Source organism: Hippopotamus amphibius, chromosome 2 (assembly GCF_030028045.1).
Source record: "Hippopotamus amphibius kiboko isolate mHipAmp2 chromosome 2, mHipAmp2.hap2, whole genome shotgun sequence".
Classification (NCBI taxonomy): Eukaryota; Metazoa; Chordata; class Mammalia; order Artiodactyla; family Hippopotamidae; genus Hippopotamus; species Hippopotamus amphibius.
In genome coordinates this window covers 228,780,891-228,800,553 of record NC_080187.1, presented here as the reverse complement: position 1 = coordinate 228,800,553, position 19,663 = coordinate 228,780,891, and the positions used below count along the sequence as shown (strand labels likewise).

General features: G+C 45.2%; 1 protein-coding gene across 5 annotated transcripts in view; it reads left to right on the top strand.

The window, feature by feature from the left end:
- The first annotated feature begins 208 nt into the window (after positions 1 to 208).
- Positions 209 to 19,663, top strand: part of TRIM9 (tripartite motif containing 9) — a 95,420-nt gene continuing 75,965 nt past the window's right edge. For 4 of the 5 annotated variants that reach the window (XM_057725029.1, XM_057725028.1, XM_057725026.1 and 1 more), the window contains exon 1: positions 323 to 1,290. In XM_057725029.1, coding sequence (XP_057581012.1) covers positions 469 to 1,290 — 822 coding nt within the window. In that variant the 5' untranslated portion in view covers positions 323 to 468. Of the gene's footprint in view, positions 1,291 to 19,663 lie in introns of all 5 variants that reach the window. The other variant, XM_057725030.1, reaches the window with a different exon arrangement.

The following is a 19,663-nucleotide window of genomic DNA, read 5'->3' as shown; positions in this document are numbered from 1 at the left end:
CGGGGCGGGGCATGAGTCATCCCGCCTCATCCCTCCGTCCCGGCTCCCTCGCCTCCGCACGCCGGCCCCCTCCCGACATCAGGCAGCCGGGAGCCAAGCCTCCCCGCCGCCCCAGCCTCCTTCCCCAAACCCGCCGTGGCCTGGGAGAGGAGAAGGGCGGGGCATGTGGCCAATGAGCGCTCCGCTCGCTCGCCTGCCGTCCAATAGGCCGCCGCTTACGGGCCGGGGCGGGACTAGGCGGGCAGGAGGGGGCGGGCCCGGGCCGGCGCGCGGCTCCGCGGTTCGGCGGCTCAGAGGGAGAGAGAGCGCGAGCGCCTCGCGGGGAGTCGGCGCCTGAGCAACGCGGGAAGGCGCCCCTGCTGCCCCTGCCGCCGCCGCCGAGGTGCTGGACAAGACAGGCCGGCCGGCCTCCTCGTCAGCCCAGGCGCCCGCCGCAGCCGCCGCTGCGCCGCTCCCAGCGCGGTCCCCATGGAAGAGATGGAAGAGGAGCTGAAATGCCCGGTGTGCGGCTCCTTCTACCGGGAGCCCATCATCCTGCCCTGCTCGCACAATATCTGCCAGGCGTGCGCCCGGAACATCCTGGTGCAGACCCCCGAGTCGGAGTCCCCGCAGAGCCGCCGCGCCTCGGGCTCCGGGGTCTCCGACTACGACTACCTGGACCTGGACAAGATGAGCCTGTACAGCGAGGCGGACAGCGGCTACGGCTCCTACGGGGGCTTCGCCAGCGCGCCCACCACCCCGTGCCAGAAGTCCCCCAACGGCGTCCGCGTGTTCCCCCCGGCCATGCCGCCGCCGGCCGCCCACCTGTCCCCGGCCTTGGCCTCGGTGCCCCGCAACTCCTGTATCACCTGCCCCCAGTGCCACCGCAGCCTCATCCTGGACGACCGGGGGCTGCGCGGCTTCCCCAAGAACCGCGTCCTGGAAGGGGTCATCGACCGCTACCAGCAGAGCAAAGCGGCGGCCCTCAAGTGCCAGCTCTGCGAGAAGGCGCCCAAGGAGGCCACCGTCATGTGCGAACAGTGCGACGTCTTCTACTGTGACCCGTGCCGCCTGCGCTGCCACCCGCCCCGGGGGCCCCTCGCCAAGCACCGCCTGGTGCCCCCGGCCCAGGGCCGGGTGAGCCGGCGGCTGAGCCCGCGGAAGGTGTCCACCTGCACAGACCACGAGCTGGAGAACCACAGCATGTACTGCGTGCAGTGCAAGATGCCCGTGTGCTACCAGTGCCTGGAGGAGGGCAAGCACTCCAGCCACGAGGTCAAGGCTCTGGGGGCCATGTGGAAACTGCACAAGGTGAGCGCTAAGGAAACCCACCCCTAACTGCCCGCGCCTCCGATCGCGCGGCTTCGCAGCCGACGATCCCCCTTTTGCGCACCGTGCGTCCCAGCCGGGGCGCAATGCGGTGCCGCCGACACCCGCTCCCCGCGCCTGGTGCATTGCGGGAGGCGCGGGGGGACCTCACACGGCGCACGGGGGAGTCGAGCCTCTGCGGAGAGTCGTGGCGGGGACGCGCAGAGGGGCCTCCGGGGCAAGCAGGGCGCCCGCTCCCCGCTGCGCGCGTGCGGGAAAGCGCTGCGCGCCGGGGCCGCCGGGGACGCTCCGGGGCAGAGCCGGCCGTGGGGCTCCGGCCCTGGGCCCCGCGAGGCGGCGGGGGCGGTTGGGCGGCGCGGGCCGCGGGGTGCTGGAGCCGCTGGCTGGGCGGGAGCCCGGAGTCACGGCGGCGGCGGGGGCGGGGGCCGCGCAGCCCGCTGAATGCTGGTGAGCCGGCGCTGGCCCAGGCCCGGCGTTGGCGCTGCAGGGATGCGGTCCGGGTGCTTTGCGCTCAAGAGTGGGCGGGGGAAATCCTGTAGTTGCCATGGCAACACGGCCGGAAGGCTGCGGCCCTGACCCTCGCGGAGGGGATCTGGGCTGGAGTAGCTGGACTGGACGTGTCTGCATGTACGCGGGCTGAAAGCCAGGCAGGTGCATCTCTCAGTCTCCCAGGAAAACCCCTTCCTATCTACCACCAGCACACTCATTTGCACAGAGTTCAACCCTTTTCCTCTGTCAGTAGTTGTCTTGCAAACTTGGAGACACCTGTTACCAGATTTATCTTTCTGATCTCTTTTGATGGCACCTCCGCCAAAGCTAGCCTCAAGAACAGGGCCTTTAACAACTTGTTAGGTCATGCCACTCCTCTGTTCAAAATCCAACAATTGTCCCCACGTTTCTTAGACAGTCCTTAGGATGCTCCACCAGGACCTTACATGACCTGTTCCCGTTTGGCCTCATCGACCTCATTTCCTCCCATTCCCTCTGCTTCAGCCACGCTGTGCCTCTTGCTGTTCCTCCACCACCGCCAGGCCCCTTCTAGCCCCAGGGCCTTTGCATTTGATGTTCCTTCAGCCTGGGACCAGTACCCTGTATCTGAATAGTTCACTTTCTTGCCTCCTTGAGATCACTACTCAGGTACCACCCTTGCAGTGAGATCTTTCTGATCCCCTTACTTACCTCCCCGCTTTATTTTTCTCAGTAGTAATTAACTGGCATGCTATATATTTTAGTTATCATGTTACTTTTCTATTTATCTATTGCTCCCCCAACACACACACACATACACACACACACACACAGTAAATAAACTTCATGAGGAAAGAGATCTTTATAATGTTATTGCCTACACTGCTTAGAAGGAAGAGAACCACTCTTGAGGAGATGTACGTGACTTTGACTTTTTAAATAATCCACCTAGTTGGAGATGCAAAGGGCAAGGCAGGGGTTCATGACTATTGTAGGGAGGTTTTCTTCACATCATTGAGTTGCAAGCCCAAGGATGAGGCAGGGCAGTAGAGATGGTGTTCAGGCCTTAACTATGCCCCACTCAGGGTTTCCTGGCATTCCTTGGAGACTAGAAAGGCTAGCCTTTGAGAGAGGCCCTGGGGTTAGGGAGGAGGGGAGGAAACATTGATATTTTATTTAAAAGAAGAAAAAATAAAACACCATTTTCAGCAGTAAAGGAGCTCAACTCAATATTAATTGAATGTGATCCATGTTTACAGTCATTTGTGTTCTCACATATAGCCTATTAAATTGTATTAGTATTGATGCAGACTTAATTCAGCACAAATTTGAGCTCCCCCACCCCCACCCCAGGCACATGCCATTATTTTTTAAACACGTCAATTTAAACTATTTAAATGATGTTTAATTTTGAAAGTTTTCAAAACTTCAGTTCATGGCCAATTTTTCTTCATATTACGATTTCACTCTTAACTGATAACTATAGCCTATGTTAAATTGCCCTACAAAACTATCCTTGGAACTAAGAAATTAATCACCCTGTCTGGAAAAAGAACTTGGAGCACATGCTAATTAGGATGGTCAAACCACAGCATTATTTTTCTGTGAAGAAGAACCTATACTTTATCCCTTAAGACCAGAGGCAACCTTTAAATCTCCATCAAGCCCCGTGTAGATTTGAAATGTTAAACCATTTGTTTTATCAGTAATTGACATTGTAAATAGACACTGGTGTCTACACAGCATTGAAATTTGGATGTCTGCTAAAAAAGAGTAATGTAAAGCCCTTAAGACATGACCTAAGGAGGCTAGGAATGGAATATTGGTCCGTTTTTTTAAAAAGGCAATGTCTCCTCTGATCTTTTGCACATTTTTTCAAAGTAGTAAATATAGTTTTTGTTCAGTCAACATCAAGATTATTGAACTGCCAAGAAATATAGGGCAGAAGGATGACAGATTTTAGCATTCACTTATCATCTGTTAGTTGAACAACGAACGTTATTCCCCCACCTTATCTCCTTAATAAGGTAGTTAATATATTAACATCCAGTTTTCTCATATAGTCCATTTATCTTCCATCCTCACAAACAGCTCATGGGCCAGAATTTCTGTCCTTCAAAACATAGGCAAGCAAAGAATTACACTAAGTAGTTCTCCCAAAGTTGGGTAGTTAGTTATCAACACAGGTTATCACTAGACCTGAAAGTTTTCATTAATATTTAGTCATTTCCAGTGATAAAGAAAAGCCTGTGAGTAAGTGTTCCCTTCAGGAAGTCATCACCTTACACATTCAAGACAAAATGGCTGAAGTTTATCTTTTCAGTGGTTTTAAAAACAACTCGTTGAAATTTATTACTTGTCAGTTGACTAAATTAAAATACTTTTCAGATATAGATGGCCCTCAAAATCCATGAAAAATAATGCAGGAAGTGACCTTATAGGACAAATATCTGGTAACACTTTTTATTATCAGCTATTCCTTATCGAACTTAGGTTGGTATAAAGAATTGCTACGCACACAAAAAAAGATTTTGTAGACACTTTCATATAGGCAATTGGAACCATTATTATTACTTTGTAATTTTGGCAATTCATGTTTCTAAATCTAACATTATCCTTGAATTCCTGGTGTATTTTATCAGTCACTGAATCAGTAGTATATTTGTAACCATTCCTTTGTGTTTATACCGTTGAGCAAGAATTTTCTTTTCCTTTCTACCCTAAACACTGACTGTTCATTCTGAATCTTGTCTCAAATGTTATTTCTCTCTTACCCTCTTTTTTTAAAACAAAGATTTGCAATTTAAACATTTTAAAATAAAGCACCAGTTATTGTGCTTTCATCTTCAAAGCATTCTAGAAAAAATACCCACTTTGTAGTATGATGGCATCTCATCAAATATTTGTGTAGTGAATGTGTTATTTAATGTAACTAAAGTGGTGTTCAGTTAGATATATATATGCAGATGTATATTAATACAATATAATCTAGATGCTCCTGTAGTAAATGTAGCAGGTAACATATGTTCATGTTTTTAAATTTTTAAAGATTTACTTCTAGTATAATCAGAACATACTGTGAGCCATGTAAACATTCTTACAGTTACTAAGGAGAATATTTCAGAGAAATGAATTGCTCCTCTTTGTGCTGAGGCAAAACTAGAAAGAGCTAGCTGAGGTTCTGGGTTGCAGACCTGATTCTGCCACTTACTCACTGCTAACTTTAAGCACATCTGCAGCCAACCTGTTCTTCTTACCCACAGGATGTAAAGGAGCTAAAACTATATTTGTGAAAGTATTTTGAAAAAGTAATTCAAATGTTTATAACTTACTAATTTCAGTTTGGCAAAATAGAAAGTTGTGCATAAAACAGAAGTTATTGTCTCGCTAGTGAACAGTTACCGCTTAAAAATCTCATCCCCCAGTTTGGGATACTTTGCTTGCTCTTTACAGAGCACAGGGTGCAGTACAAAGGCTACGCTTAAAGGTGGCCTAAAAGAGTGAGCCATATCCTCAAGGGTCTCGAGACAGTAGTTGAGTTAAGCCCAAGGAACAAGAATACTACACAAAGATTTATTTGTATATAAAACAAGGGTATTTTGTTTTTTCAGTTATAAAACTAAAATGATAACTGATATGACTCAGGTTTTTTTTTTCAGATGCACCGATGAAGATATCATTATCACTTAGAAGTAGCAGAAATTGTTCTTCCTGTATATACCATGAAAAGGTGCTATTGATTAGAATTTCAGATCAAATCACAGTTTTCATAAAGTTAGAGAAAATGGTCACAGCCATCTGTCATTGAGTAATAAGAATAATACATAGGCAAAAAATTATCCTGACCATGGGTACAATACATTGCACTTCTCTCACCTAAGCATGTTTCAACATTTGTATATGCATGTAACTTCGCCTTGGCACAGAGGAGGCTAGAACCTATTATATGATAAATGTTTAAGAACAAAATAGTTCTAAATAATATTTTTATCAGTTTTATCAGAGTTCGTTGGTGGTAAGGAACAGAAACCCACTTAGGGGATCTCAGAGGAGTTCGTGGGAAATAAAATCAGCTCACAAGGAGACTGGAACTGGAAAGCTAGAGATTAAGTTCACTTCTGTGTACCAGTCAGCTTGGACTAAGTTATGCTGCAGTAACAAACAATTTCCAAATCTTGGTGAATTACAGCACCACCGTATAATTTCTTACACCATTACCTACTGAGAGTCAGTTCTGGCCCTTCTCCACACCCTCCTTATTCTTGAACTTAGGTTGAAAGAGCATGTTTGGAACACGCCAACCTTATGGAAGAGAAAAGGAGCAAAGCAGAACCACTCAATGGCACTTAGAGTTTCCACTCAGACATGGCATGTCGCTTCTGCTTACGTTCCATTGGCTGAAACAAACCATGTGGTCAAGCCTGACATCTGTGCTGCAGGAAGTTCACTCTTCCAACAGAGAAAGGCACCAGAGAAGAGCCTTGTAGAGGAGGGCAGAGAATATTTTGAACAAATAATACAATCTGGCACGTGCCTAACTCTTTCATCCTGCGTCTCTGTCTGGATGGGCCTTCTTGGCCTGCACAAGGCCCGACATGACTCCTCCAGCCCCAGTGCAGCATGACATTTCAGCTCAGGCGTCCACTCTCATCTAACTAGTGTCTCTGTGTCTCTTCGGCCACATTTTCAAGTTTAGAGAAAGAATGTGATTGGCTCAGCTTGAGTCAGGGATTTACTGATGATTGCCTAGGGTGTAAGCTCACCCCTTTGGTGAGGTGGATGCAGAAGACTTGGGTGAGACAAGTAAGGCACTCACCTTGGGTGAAAAACATAAGGGAGTATCAAGAACTTAGTAATCACGATAAAAAAGTATATTGTAAAGCAATATCTCAAAATACAAAGATGAATGCAAAAAAAATCCATGACATGCTGAATATCAACATTTTAAATGCTGATCAGCAGCAGTGCCATGCTACGCCACATTGGAGCCTGAGTCAAAAGGGAAAAATCAGTAGTATTGAGCCTATCTTTAAGATTTTGCTCTTTTGTTCACTGTGGATTTTTTGGCATCCATTTTTATTTTTAAAAATATTGCATTAAAATATTATTTATGTTGCCTACTGCGGTTTTTGGTACCCCTTTAAATTTTGCACCCAAGGAGAGCGCCTCCCTCCCCTCACCCTAGTCCTGGCCCTAATGGACAGCGCTTGATATAAACCTAGCTCCTGGTTTCACTGTTCGGCTGGAGGAAAGCCCAGGGCAGAATGCCTTTGTGAATAGCGGAGGCAGCGAGGCACTGACCAGCGCCTCTTGCAGTCTAAGAGGAAGCCATTCTGAGTGCAGAAGAAAGCCCTTTTGCTCTCCCTGGATTCTCTGCATTTTAGCTATAGCACTGATTTCTTGAGATGCTTCAAAAGTGGAGCCACAGAGTTGAGATGAAGGAAAGGAGGACAGAAAGTGTAGAGAACACCGGCAGCTGTAGCTCCGTGCTTCCTCTCCCCGGTGACGCTCCACCACCCAGCGGTTTATGTGGTTCTTCCCACGGCTGTACTATATCGTGGTAAATGTGGCCACCTCAGAGCAAAGCGGTCCCTCGCTTGGCTTGTGTATGAATGGAGGAAGGAGGACAGGAGGTGCCAAAACATGATTCTGCACTAACTTTGGGTGCCTCTTTAAAAGTGTGCGATTGGCTTGGGAGTGGGGGAAACCATTTGGTTTCATTTCAATAATTCCATCTGTTTGTTAGAAGAAGAGCTTCTAGTAACCGTGGAGTTTAGCGTTTTGTGTCATTTATGTTCTGGTCTCATAACAGCAGTATTCTTACTTGGTTAAGTGCTTGCCCTCACCGCCGCATCGCTGCCTCTGCCCAGTCCTCGCGGTTCTAACGGGGCTGCCAGTCCAGTGCGCTGCCTTACCTGGCCGAGGGGGAGGGCATGTGACATGGGCCTGGCCAATCATGGCACCCTGTCCCTCTGGCCAAAGTGATTCATTCAGAGGATGAGCACGTGACAAGCCAAGCCAATCAGAGTCCTGTTCTGAGGTTTATAGATACTGAGTCAGGGACAGAAGAGCCTTGCTTTCTTCTGGGCTTGTTGCAGCTAGAATAAAAGCCAAGAAGTGTCTGTGTCCCTGGCTCTTCCTCTTCCACCTCCATTAGTAGAAGAAAGTAAGGCAATCCACAGAGATACAGAGGTAAGAAACAGAGACTTCTGAGAACACTATTTGAGCCCTTGGAACCCTTCACATAACCCCCTTCTACCCCCTCCTGCCTTTCTAGGTATGTGAGTCAGCAAACCTTTCCTTCCTTTTTCTCTTGGGCTAGTTTGTATTGATTTTCTGTCACTTTCAACTGAGATTTAACACATATAAACATTGTATCTGAAGATATTAATTTTTTTCATTCTAAGTATTATCTCTAGAATAGTATACTTGGAAGGTTGCCTTCTGATACCATAAATAGAAAAAAAAAGCAGTTTTAATTCAATGAAGCAGAAATTATATATGATATTTAATCTAACACTGTCTACTCGTTTACCGCTGCATAACCTTAACTAGCTTTTTGGCTGGTTTCCTCTATTCTTATTGAGAGATTGCTTACAAGGAAACCTAAGGCAATTTTCTTTAACTGATTCTAAATTACTTGGCGTATATGGTGATGTTACGGTTTAGACCCACAGGCTGGACAGGGAGGTTCTGAAATCAAACTTCTGACAATAATCAACTTTGTTCGTTTTCAAAGGCAAGAAGCTTCTGCAGACACCCATGTTGTTTTGACCCATTCTTTAGGTTGGAATTTTTTTAAGTGTGTTCCCACGAAATTTCCATAATTAGATAAGTTTGAGGCTCTCTACTCTAAACATGCTCTTGGTGGTCCACACTCTGCATTGTCATATCAACGTACCGATCGATCCTGAGGCAGAGAAACCTGCTTGATTCAACCTAGAATTTTCCAAGCTTATTTGACTTTGGAAATGCTTTTTTTGTTTGTTTCCTTCTTTTCACTTTTTTTTCAGCCTTATTGAAACATTACTGATGTGTACGTAAAGTTAAGGTGTACCACATGGTTTGATACATGTATATACTGTGAAATTATTGCCACAGTAAGATTAGTAAACACCTCCATCCCCTCACATAATTATCCTTCTTTTTTAACAGTGATGAGTTTTAAGATTTATTCTCTTAACAACTTTCAAGTATATATTATATACATACATAATGCATTTTGAAGTATAGTCACCATGCTGTGCGTTAGATCTCTGTAACTTATTTATCCTATAGCTGGAAATTTGTACCATTTGACCAACATCTCTCCACTTCCCCCCAACCACTACCCCACCCCCAGCCCCTGGCAACCACCATTCTTCTCTCTATTTCTTTGGGTTCAGCTTTTTTGGATTCCACGTGTAAGTAAGAATTTCTGGTATTTGCTTTTCTCTGTCTGACTTATTTTACTTAGCATACCTTCGAGGTCCATCCATATTGCCCCAAATAGCAGAATTTCCTTCTTTTTTATGACTGAATAGTATTCCATTGTGTGTGTGTGTGTGTGTGTGTATGCCATATTTTCTTTATTCATTCATCTGTTGATGGACACTTAGGTTGTGGAAGCTCTTTTTGCTTCCACACAAGTTTGGGAAACACCATTCTAGGCAATGATTAGCCAACAAGTCAGTAAGGCAGTCAGTGTTCTTAATTTCTTGTGTGTGCAGGGTAGACTACTCTAAGACTCCAGCCTGCAGATAAATGTCGCTAATTAGCCTATCCTTAAATCTTATGTTAAATCTAAAGTATTAAAAGTTAAATTTATGTTATTCCTTAAATGTTAAAGTCACAGACAAAGAGGTAAAGCAATTATATAAGTTTTGTAGTATGTATGTACTTATGTTTAATATACATTGCTTTTCTATTATAAATAACTGAAAAATGATTTTGGACATCAGTAATACTAATGTAATATAATTTAAAATAACTGCTTTGACCTACTTCTGACTACTTTTAGACTTTGTATACATGATGCCAAATGACTGGCTTGATTGAGTTTTTCACTAAATTGTGATAGAAATAGATTGTTTTAAAAGTTCTTTTATAAAGCAAAAAAAAAAAAAAGGACAAAACTGTTAAAAGGTCAAAACTAATGCTGCTCTTGTGACAACAGAGCAGAGCGGTGTGTGAAAGTTGAGTAGTACTTTGCCTGTTACATCCCAGGCTTTCTAATATTTTCATATTGACATTCAGGATCAGTTTTTAACCTTGGAAAAGGAGGTAGTATAAAATGGCCACCAGCAGAGAATCTAGATTATCAGAGACCATCTAGGTGTTGTCAACAGCATGTCTAGTTCATCCCCCATAACATCTCGAAGCCGAAAGCCACTGTCCTGGGGTGTTCTCACAGCAGTTTTACCCCTAACCTGAGACTGGGCCCCTGTCTTAAACTGAGAACCATCCCAGAGTAAGATCACTCGGAAAAACCCAAGCAGAATGCACAGAGTGCACTTGACACCATCGTCAGGGAAATTGTCACAATTTCACTTCATTTCTGTTTGGCCCTGGCTTTGCCATCTTTTTAACTTTTCTGATTGACATTGCAAATCCCGCTATAGTCCCCTCCGCCTCCCTAAGTTACCTCTTCCTTCTTGACCTTCGTGGCCTCCCAGCTTCCCCACCTGCCCTCTCCCTGTCCACCAGGCCTCCCTCCACCATTTTCTTAGACTGGACCTTCAGTCACCCCCCTAGGCTTGCCCAGCCCAGCTCACAGGAGCCAGCCTCCACAGCCTGGCCCCAGACCATCCCGCCCGCCAGCCGGGAACACGTGTGCTGCTCTGCCTTCCAGCAGAGTTGCTCCTACACCAGTAGCACCCCCACCCCAGCTGGGTTTAATTACAGACGCTTTTTTTTCTTAACTGCAAAAGAAGTTTTCTTCATTTTGCGTGATTCATTTTAAGCTGAAAGAGCAAGAAAATTTGTCTTGAATTTCTAGTCATGAATAAAGAAACATCACCGACGTTTCTGTTCTCAACACACCTGTCTCTAGAGACTCATTGACCCCATGGTTTCAACTCCCACTTGTACCTGAGTGTCTGAAACGTCTGAAACAGAACTGGTCATTTCAATCCACTTCCCTTTCAGTGTGGTCCTAAACTCGGTTCTGGCTTCTCTGCGCCTCCCTGCCACTCCCCCTCCATGGCTCACACAGAGATCCTCCACTGTATTATAATTGCATATTTTAGAATCTCCCAGTGGACCCTAATAACTCAAAGTCATAGACTTTTCTTATGTATCTCTGTTTCCCCCATTTCCACACTCAGAAGATGTTTTTAAAAGGTTTCTTTAAAGAAAAAAGAATCCATATGAAGATTAATGATTAGCAACATGTCCCAGTATTTTAAGTTTCTCATATGAGCCTGACAATAATAATGAAATTTGAAAAACTGTATTTCACACTTTTTGTTAAAAATGTACCAAGCACTTACTACATGCCAGGTACTGTTCTAAGCCTTTTCCAGCCAAGTTTTCATTTAATCTTCAGAATTCACATATTTTCCTATCAGAAAAACTGGGGCACAAAAAGGTTATGAAGTCGTAGCAGTTGGAAGAGGCAGAGCCAAAGTTTGAACCCAGGCTGCCTGACTCCAGAGCTCCCGGGTCGAACTGCTGGTCCATCCTACCTTCTGATAATCACAGGAAACGTGACCTGCAAAGCACAGTTTTATGGTCTTATACATTCAATGACATAGCAAATAACTGAGATCTTTTAGGTCCCATGTATGAAAATTACTTAAAAATTAAAAGTCATCTGTCTCCTAAATTTCCTTGTGACAAAATAAATTTAAAGAGGAAAATCCAGGGTGGTGGGAAGGGAGAGACAAGTATGTTGGGAGTTCCATAGACCAGACCATCGGAAGTGTGCCGGGTACCTCTGCTTTCTCGTCACAACCAGGCAAGTGACAGGTTGGCAGTAAGGTTCTATCAGCTCAACCAGGGATTCATTGTCCTCGTCTAACAAAAACATCATCTGAAGATTTATAGGCAGAAATGATAAAAAAGAACAAGTGGTTGTTTTGGCATTTTAAGTATCTTTATTTCCATAAATCTAAAGCATAAGTCTATCCTGGAAAACATAAAAATGCATTCAAATCTGTAAGCAGATATTAACTCCATGTTTAATTTCAGTTTTTTCTTGTACCTGTTGCCGAGATGGTTAAAAAAAAAATACTTGTATTCCTGTTCAGGGGAACACCTGACCTTCCTTTTACCATAAATATAAAAAGAAATATGTGACCTGGTAAAGCCTGTTGTTTAAGGATGGATTAAAGCACAGCCAAATAAAGTGGTTTTTCATAAGCCCTGCAGAGAACCAGAACTGCACATTTTATACTAATAGCTCTGACCAGAGAAGAAACTGTTCCTTAAAAAATTAGCTTGGAAAATAGAGTGCTGAATACTGTGCTTTGGTGTGGGAATAGCCGCCTTCTGTCATTAGCCAGTACACGTAGACAGTTAATCCTCATCTACTGCTGCTATATTCATCGAAGCTGACTTTCCAGCCAGATAGCATCTATTCAGCTTTATTCAGATTTTTCTTCATCCTCTCTTTACTTTTACTTTCCTTGCAGCTTGCATGTTAAGACGCAAATGTTTGACACCAAACACCTATCACTCTCTGCCACACTCCGGGAGGAGCCTGCGAGAGGGCCATGCTGCTCTGACCTGTGCTGTGCATCAGTCTAAGGCATCATCTAGTCTCTGAACAAAGCCAGCTGCAGAGAGAAGTAAATGTGAATATGGGGGATTAAACAGTTTCTACCTGAGGCAGGTCTTCATAGCAGGCTTTTTGATTTTGTAAGGAGCAAATGCTCCAAAGGTCCAATATATACAGATTCAGTTGTAATTGTAACTCACCCAAAGCCAAAGGGAAATGACTTTATAACATAATCTACCATTTTTGATCATCTGTACTTTAATTTCTTTTCATCCGTGCAAATAATCAACAGCTGATTTTTCTATAGATGTGTGTCCACTGCATGGCGCTGCTGGTGATGTGTATGCCATCAGCCGACACACTAATTCATGAACGTGATACAATGGTGTCACTTGTGCCCTGCCATTTCCCCCACCCCACATCTGTGAGATGTTTTACGTGACTCACATAAAACCAAATGTAAAATTGGACTGCCATCCAATCTAATAAATCTCACATGGCACAGATAACTCCATGGTGCTTTTAACAAGCCGTTGTTATTGAGGTTATTGACCATCAGTCACCTGGCCAAGACTCAGCAATGAAATATGATAAACAGCTTTTAGCACACAGTCAACGCAGTATGAAGTAGCTCCATGTTTACATGCAGCTCGTGTTATCTGGCTACCTTCTGCCAACATGGAAGCAAATCTGCCATGATGGAACTAAAATACTCAGAATTTAATAACAATTTTCTCTACATTCTACTTTGAGGAACAAAAAATACAGAATATAGGAACTTGTATGAGTATAACTACCATTCCCTTACCATTCAAAAAAGGCACTTTTACACCTTAACTAAGAAAGGTTGCTCTAGTCACTGGATATAGAAATTTTGTGGAAGAGTTTGACTTGAAAGCAAGATCCTGCTATGTAGGTAAAAAACATATTAATAAATATCGGTATTGGCAAATCAACACATATTTTACATTAATTAAAAAAAACCATCAAGCCCAAGAGAGAAGTAATGCTTCCAGCATTGAGAATATCCTTGATTCTTATTTTCCAAAGAGGCTGCATCATCTTACGTTCCTACCAGCAACGGATGAGGGTTCCAATTTCTCCATATGCTCACCAACACTTGCTATTGTCTGGCTTTTTAACTAGAGCCATCCTAGTTGATGTGACGGGGTGTCTCATTGTGGTTTTGATTTGCAGTTCTCTAATGACTAGTGATGTTGAACATCTGTCCATGTGTTTATTGGCTATATATTTTTTTTAGAGAAATATCTATTCAAAGCCGTTGCCCATTTTTAAATTGGATTACTTCTCTTTTATCATTGAATTGTAAGAGTTCTTTATATATATTCTATTTATTCACTTTTTGAATGAAAGGAACAGAGATGTGAGCCTCTCATCTCTCAGAGACACAGGAAATAAAAAGCTGACACAGAGATGAGTGGGAGAAAAAACTTGTCAAGACTGGGCTACCGGGACCTACGGCTGCTTCCTTACCCAGTGACCTCTATCAGCCAGTTCTGAAGCAGAGCTCGGAGAAGCTCTACTGGGATTGGCTCATGACAAATAGGAAACGTGGAAAAATCCAAAAGCAAGAGGAGGAACTAATTTCATTATCAAAGTCCCTGAATGTGGTGGCTGTGCCTCCTCTTTACCGCTAGTTCCATGCCTCCCGACTTTGGTGAAGGAGTTCACTTTAGTAAAGTATTATAAAGTTCCTATGGTGCCGTGGCTTCTGTTACTTACAGGCTACCACGTGGTATTCAAAAAAGTCACTTCAGGTGTCAAGTGGTGGACCTTTCCCCTATATTTGAGAGTCATAAATTGATAGAATTGGGATCCTTTGCCCAACCCCTTCAAAGTCAGGGAAACACATGCCAGAGCACGTCAGTAAACCACGTACAGTATGTATTACCAAAAGTGCCTTTGGTTTCTTAGAATTTATGTTAATTATTCTGAGCATCCAAGGACCTATTTTCAGTTGCTTCTGCGCCTGTGTGTGCACGCGTGCATGCACAAACATGTGTGTGAGGCTGAACTGAAACACCTCTTCTCTCTTTTGGAGGCCCTCTCATGCCCCCAGACAAGCACAATCACAGCTTTCTTCCCCACACTCCACAGGCTACAACTGTCAAAGTTTACCTTAACCTTGTTGTTCTCTCTTTAAGGGGAAATTATACATGTCTGTCCTATTTAATAATGTTCTTTCATTATAAATGATAGTCTTTTTTAAAAAGTATTTATTTATTTATTTCTTGGCTGTGTTGGGTCTTCGTTGTGTGCGGGCTTTTCTCTAGTTGTGAGTGGGGGCTACTCTTGGTTGCGGTGCATGGGCTTCTCAGTGCGGTGGCTTCTCTTGTTGCAGAGCATGGACTCTAGGCATGTGGGCTTCAGTAGTTGCAGAGCATGGGCTCTAGGCGTGTGGGCTTCAGTAGTTGCAGAGCATGGGCTCAGTAGTTGTGGCTTGCGGGCTCTAGAGGGCAGGCTCAGTAGTTGTGGTGCACGGGCTTAGTTATTCCGCTAAGTTGCCCTGCGACGTGTGGGATCTTCCCAGACTAAGGATCCAACCCTCGTCCCCTGCATTGGCAGGCGGCTTCTTAACCACTGTGCCACCAGAGAAGTCCCAGTGATAGCCCTTTTTTTAACATTTGCCTTCAGTAGACAGTGCCTTCGCTCAAAACATTGATCTAATGGTATGAATTTCAGCACAAAGGCTGGAAAAGGAAGAATTTGCGGACAACAGGCTTTGCTCTGCTCCTCTCTCAGGGAGCACAGCTGCACTGCAGCATGGCTGGCTCCTGCCTGGCTCCTGCCCTGGCCAAAAGCACGACAGAAGTTTATGAGATGAAGCGAAACGGTCTCCTGTTGCTCCCCTCCCCCTCTGGCGCACCACGTGCCAGCTCTGTGGGCACCTTACTGCCCACCAGCCCTCTCTTCTCCTGCCCTCCCCTCCCGCTGTGGCCTCCCGTGAATCTCCTGCTTTCTGCTTACCTGTCTGCAGGCCCAGCTTTGGCGCCTTCCTCCCTGGTCACCTCCATGCCTTGCTCTGACCCATGTGTCCCATCTGCTCCTCCAGCTCCGGACCCTTGACCAGCCACTTCCGGGGAGCCTCTCCGCCCCGTCCGTCTGGCCTGTGCACCCTCCGCCTCCCGCCGGACGCTGACTTGCCCGGCCCTGGCTTCCTTCCCTTCCTGCCCAGGAGCGGCCCCAGCGCTGACAGCTCCTCCACTCGTCCCGTGTGGGTGGCAGCTTCAGGGCTGGCACTGATCCCAGCAATAGAGTACTGTAATGTGCTTGGCCCATCACCCGTAATGTTAAAATAAGGTTACAACATATACATCTGGCTTGTATAAAAATGAACTCCTATAACACTTTTCTTTTGAGACACGCCATAAAATGATCGAACTAAGTGCAAACACAATCCACGGTCGTATAGCCGCCACTGGGGTGAAATATGGCAGAGATGTAGTGGAGCCTGGAAGCTCTGCTTACACTGAAGGCAGGAATTAAAAAATAATTTATACATTTTATCTGCAAAATTGAGAAGGAATGAATTAGTAGGTAGGAGATTATTACCCATTTTGGAAACTAGCCAAAGACAGGTCAGTTACTCTCTTCGGAGTAGAGCCAAATAGTTCAATTATATTACAGTTTTACTCCCTTAGGTCTTCTATTTACTTTTATAAGAAGAAAGCCATCCACTTACAATTTAAGTATGTAATTTGCGTGTTATGATAGCTTTGGGTTACGGTCAATTATTAAGTTTTCTGAAACTTGTATGTACAAAAGGTTATTATTGTGAGATACAGCCATCAAAAATTAACCTGGTGTTTTTAGAGAAATTCTATAATTAGTATGTCTGAAGGGATTGGTATAAAATTTGCATAAATATTAGATTTGAAAATTAATGTCATTTCGTATTCGTTCATATCACATGATTTTTATCAGGGATCAAATCGCATTTATCAGTGGTCTCCTGATCCCACTGCGTTGCTTTGTGCCCTGCTGTTCTTTAACCCCCCCAGCCATGTTGAGGAATTTAGAGCTCCGTCCTCACTGTAACTTCCTCAAGGCCCAGTGTGGGCTGAATGAGGGCCTTACGGGTGTTGAATCAGGTTCAGGACACGGATGGTATAGCGTCAGACCTCTGGCTGTTTAGCCAGCACTGAGCTCAGGTTTATTCAGCTACTCAACGGGGGAAATTCATACAGTGAGGGAGATTTCCAGTTTGATCATATAAACAAAGCACTTTTATAAGCCCAGGAAGAGGACTAGATAATGGCATGTGACTGTTTTAACTCCCAAGCACCTCTGAGAGGAACTGGTTCTTGTCATGTATTAAAACCAAGGTCATGGAACAGTTGTCGCTAGAACAGGATTGGCTGTGTAAACCATGCTGCGAGACGGGTCGCATCAGTGTCTTTCCCGCCGTGGACTGTTTCGTTGATACTGATCGTCATTAGAATTGGGTTAGGAGGGCTTCACGCATGTTGAAGTTGAGACTCGGGGCCAGGACTAAAGTCTGACAGCTCGTGATCACCTTACCTCAAACCTGAAAATACCCTATTGAGGCCACCATGTCACCTGCAGGAAACAGGAGACTCCTTCCTCCCCCGCTCCTGAAAGCAGCTGATCATGTACGCCATCGTGAAGTTGTCACATCAGCGCCTTGTCGGCTGAGAGCAAATGATGGCAAGCATTTTGACACGATATACAAGCTAGAAGAGTCGGAGATGCACAGCAGGGATTCAGGTAACAGGCAGTAAAGTAGTCAAGAGAAACAGGAAACAGAATGAGCGTGGCAGAATGTAAAAACTCATCTCAGATTAAGCCCTTTTATAGCACGTGCTCTCATGAGAGTTAGAGCCAAAGGACTAGAGCCCAGCTGAAGAGGCCTCTCCCTGGTAAAGCTGTCGTGGAGCTGCTTACATGGTATTGGGCCAGAAAAGCTGGTATAGGGCCAGAAGAGCTGAGTTCTGTTTCTGAGTCTGCTATTATTCAGGCAACACAATGGAGGGATTAAGAAGCAGATGCCTGGGTTTAAACCCTAGATTTTCTACCATTTAGCTGCGTGAACTTGGGTAAGTTACTTGACCTTTGTGTGCCTTGGTTTTCTCATCTGTAAAATGGAGCTGATAATCAGACCAGTCTCCAAGGATTGTTGTAAAGATGAAAGGAATGGTACATACAAAGCCCTTGGAACAGAACCTGACTAGAATAAGTGCACAATTAATGTGAGCTATTGTTAGGTGTTAAATAGGACACGAAATAATAATGTCATATGTATATGACTTATTTTTAGGAATTGGCTCATGTAATTGGAGGCTGAGGAGTCCTCTGATCTGCCATCTGCAAGCTGGAGACGCAGACAAGCTGGTAGTGTAGTTCATTCCGAGTCTGAAGGCCTTAGAACCAGGGGAGCTGATGGTGTGACTCCCAGTAGGAGGGCAGGGGACGAACAATGTCCCAGCTCAAGCAGTCAGTCCTAGAGAGCAGATCCTCCCTCCCTCCACGTTTTTCTTGTGTTCAGGCCCTCAGTGCGCGGGATGATACCTGCTCGCCCTGGGAAGGGCGATCTGCTTTACTCAGTCTGCCAGTCCAAATGCTAATCTCATCCCAAAACATCCCCACAGACGTGCCCAGAAACCATGTATAGGCACATATCTGCGATCCAGTGGATCCAGCCGTGCTAACACATAAAATTAACCATCACGTTGGGTTAGTCAGAAGCTGGCCAAGAGCAGTGAGAAATTCAGACAGAGCAGACCCCCTCCCCAAAGGCTTGAGAGAGAGGGTTCGCAGCTGTCCACACGGCTGTCTGCTCTTCCCCGGCGGCTGCTCCAAGGCTTCCTGACTCTCACTCACCTCTGGGGGTTTGTGAGGAACTGGGGCCATGACGTCAAGGAGGACAGCAAAAAGGGAGAGAAGGTTGACAGGCAACAAGCTGCTAAGGAGGCTTCCCAAATGCAGCCCCAAGCGGGCATGTGTTCCTGAAAACTTCATGCAAACGAAATCATATTTTAAACGTACTGGAGACATTTCCTACGAAGAAATCTCCGGTATATATTTTTCAAATGTAAGTATCTGTTGTAAATCTACATTGCCTAGATTCCAGGGCACCAACACGTTAATCACAGGCTTTAATTTTTTTCTAGAAAAAAAAAGTGATAAACAAGTAAAAAGAATTGTAAAAAGAATTGCAAGCTGCATCCCAATTTCGGAAACAGTAACATGGAGTAAGGGTGGGGGAGGGGCTCCATCAGGAATGTGTAAAAGCGGCTGCCAAGTATCCAGACAAAGAGAAAAACGAGAGACACAGAGGTAGAGGCCCCGGTTCTGACCTTGTGTCTGCCTCTTGGGCACCTCTCTTGGCCTCTCTGGACATCCAGCTTCTTATGTATAGGATGAGGATGTGAGATTAGATGAGAGCTAGAGCCACCGCCCGTGTCAGATTTAATTGGGATCTAGATTTATTGATGTTTCTCTGGCTCAATTCCTGACAAGAGTTTCTTGGATAAAACCGTCTGCTGCCTGCTGCTTGTGCCTTTGTGAAAAGACACTTCAGGTTTCTTACTGTTTCAAGTTTCTCAGTTGGCGCTTCAATATTTGGGGATCAAAAGAAGATGGACCGGGTAGCCGCTGCAGCATCTTCCGTTCCCCTCACGTCACCCTGGCCTTGGAAGTGCCCCGGGGCCCCAGAGCCCTGTGAGAGGGAGGCTCACAGTGCAGGTGGAGGGGCAGAGGCAGGGAGAGGGGCGCGCACGCCGCCCAGCTTTGACCTCTGTTTCCCTGTCGCGGGGGGGTCTGTAACTACGCCGTCTGCAGATGACACTCCGTGTCGCTTCCTTGCAGACAGAGAAAAGGGCAGGGCGGAGGGGGATGGTCAAAAAGGAATAAAAAAGCTGCTTCGATTATTCACTTCCTAAAATGAGAAGATTTGATTGAGAGAGAGGAAAGGTTAAAAGAAAACGGGTAAATATGCTTTTGCCTTCCCACTTCCCCATCATGGGGATGTTGAGGCTTGATTCTTGATGTGCAGGGCCTTATCTGAGGGGAGGAGCCAGTTTGGTGCTAATCTTGTAAAGGGAATGTTCATTGTAGATGCCAGATTTCTTCAATTTGAAGTGATTATTATTTATGCAAAAGAAATAGATATTTGGTTTTTGTTGTGGTCACTGTTGTGCTTCAGTC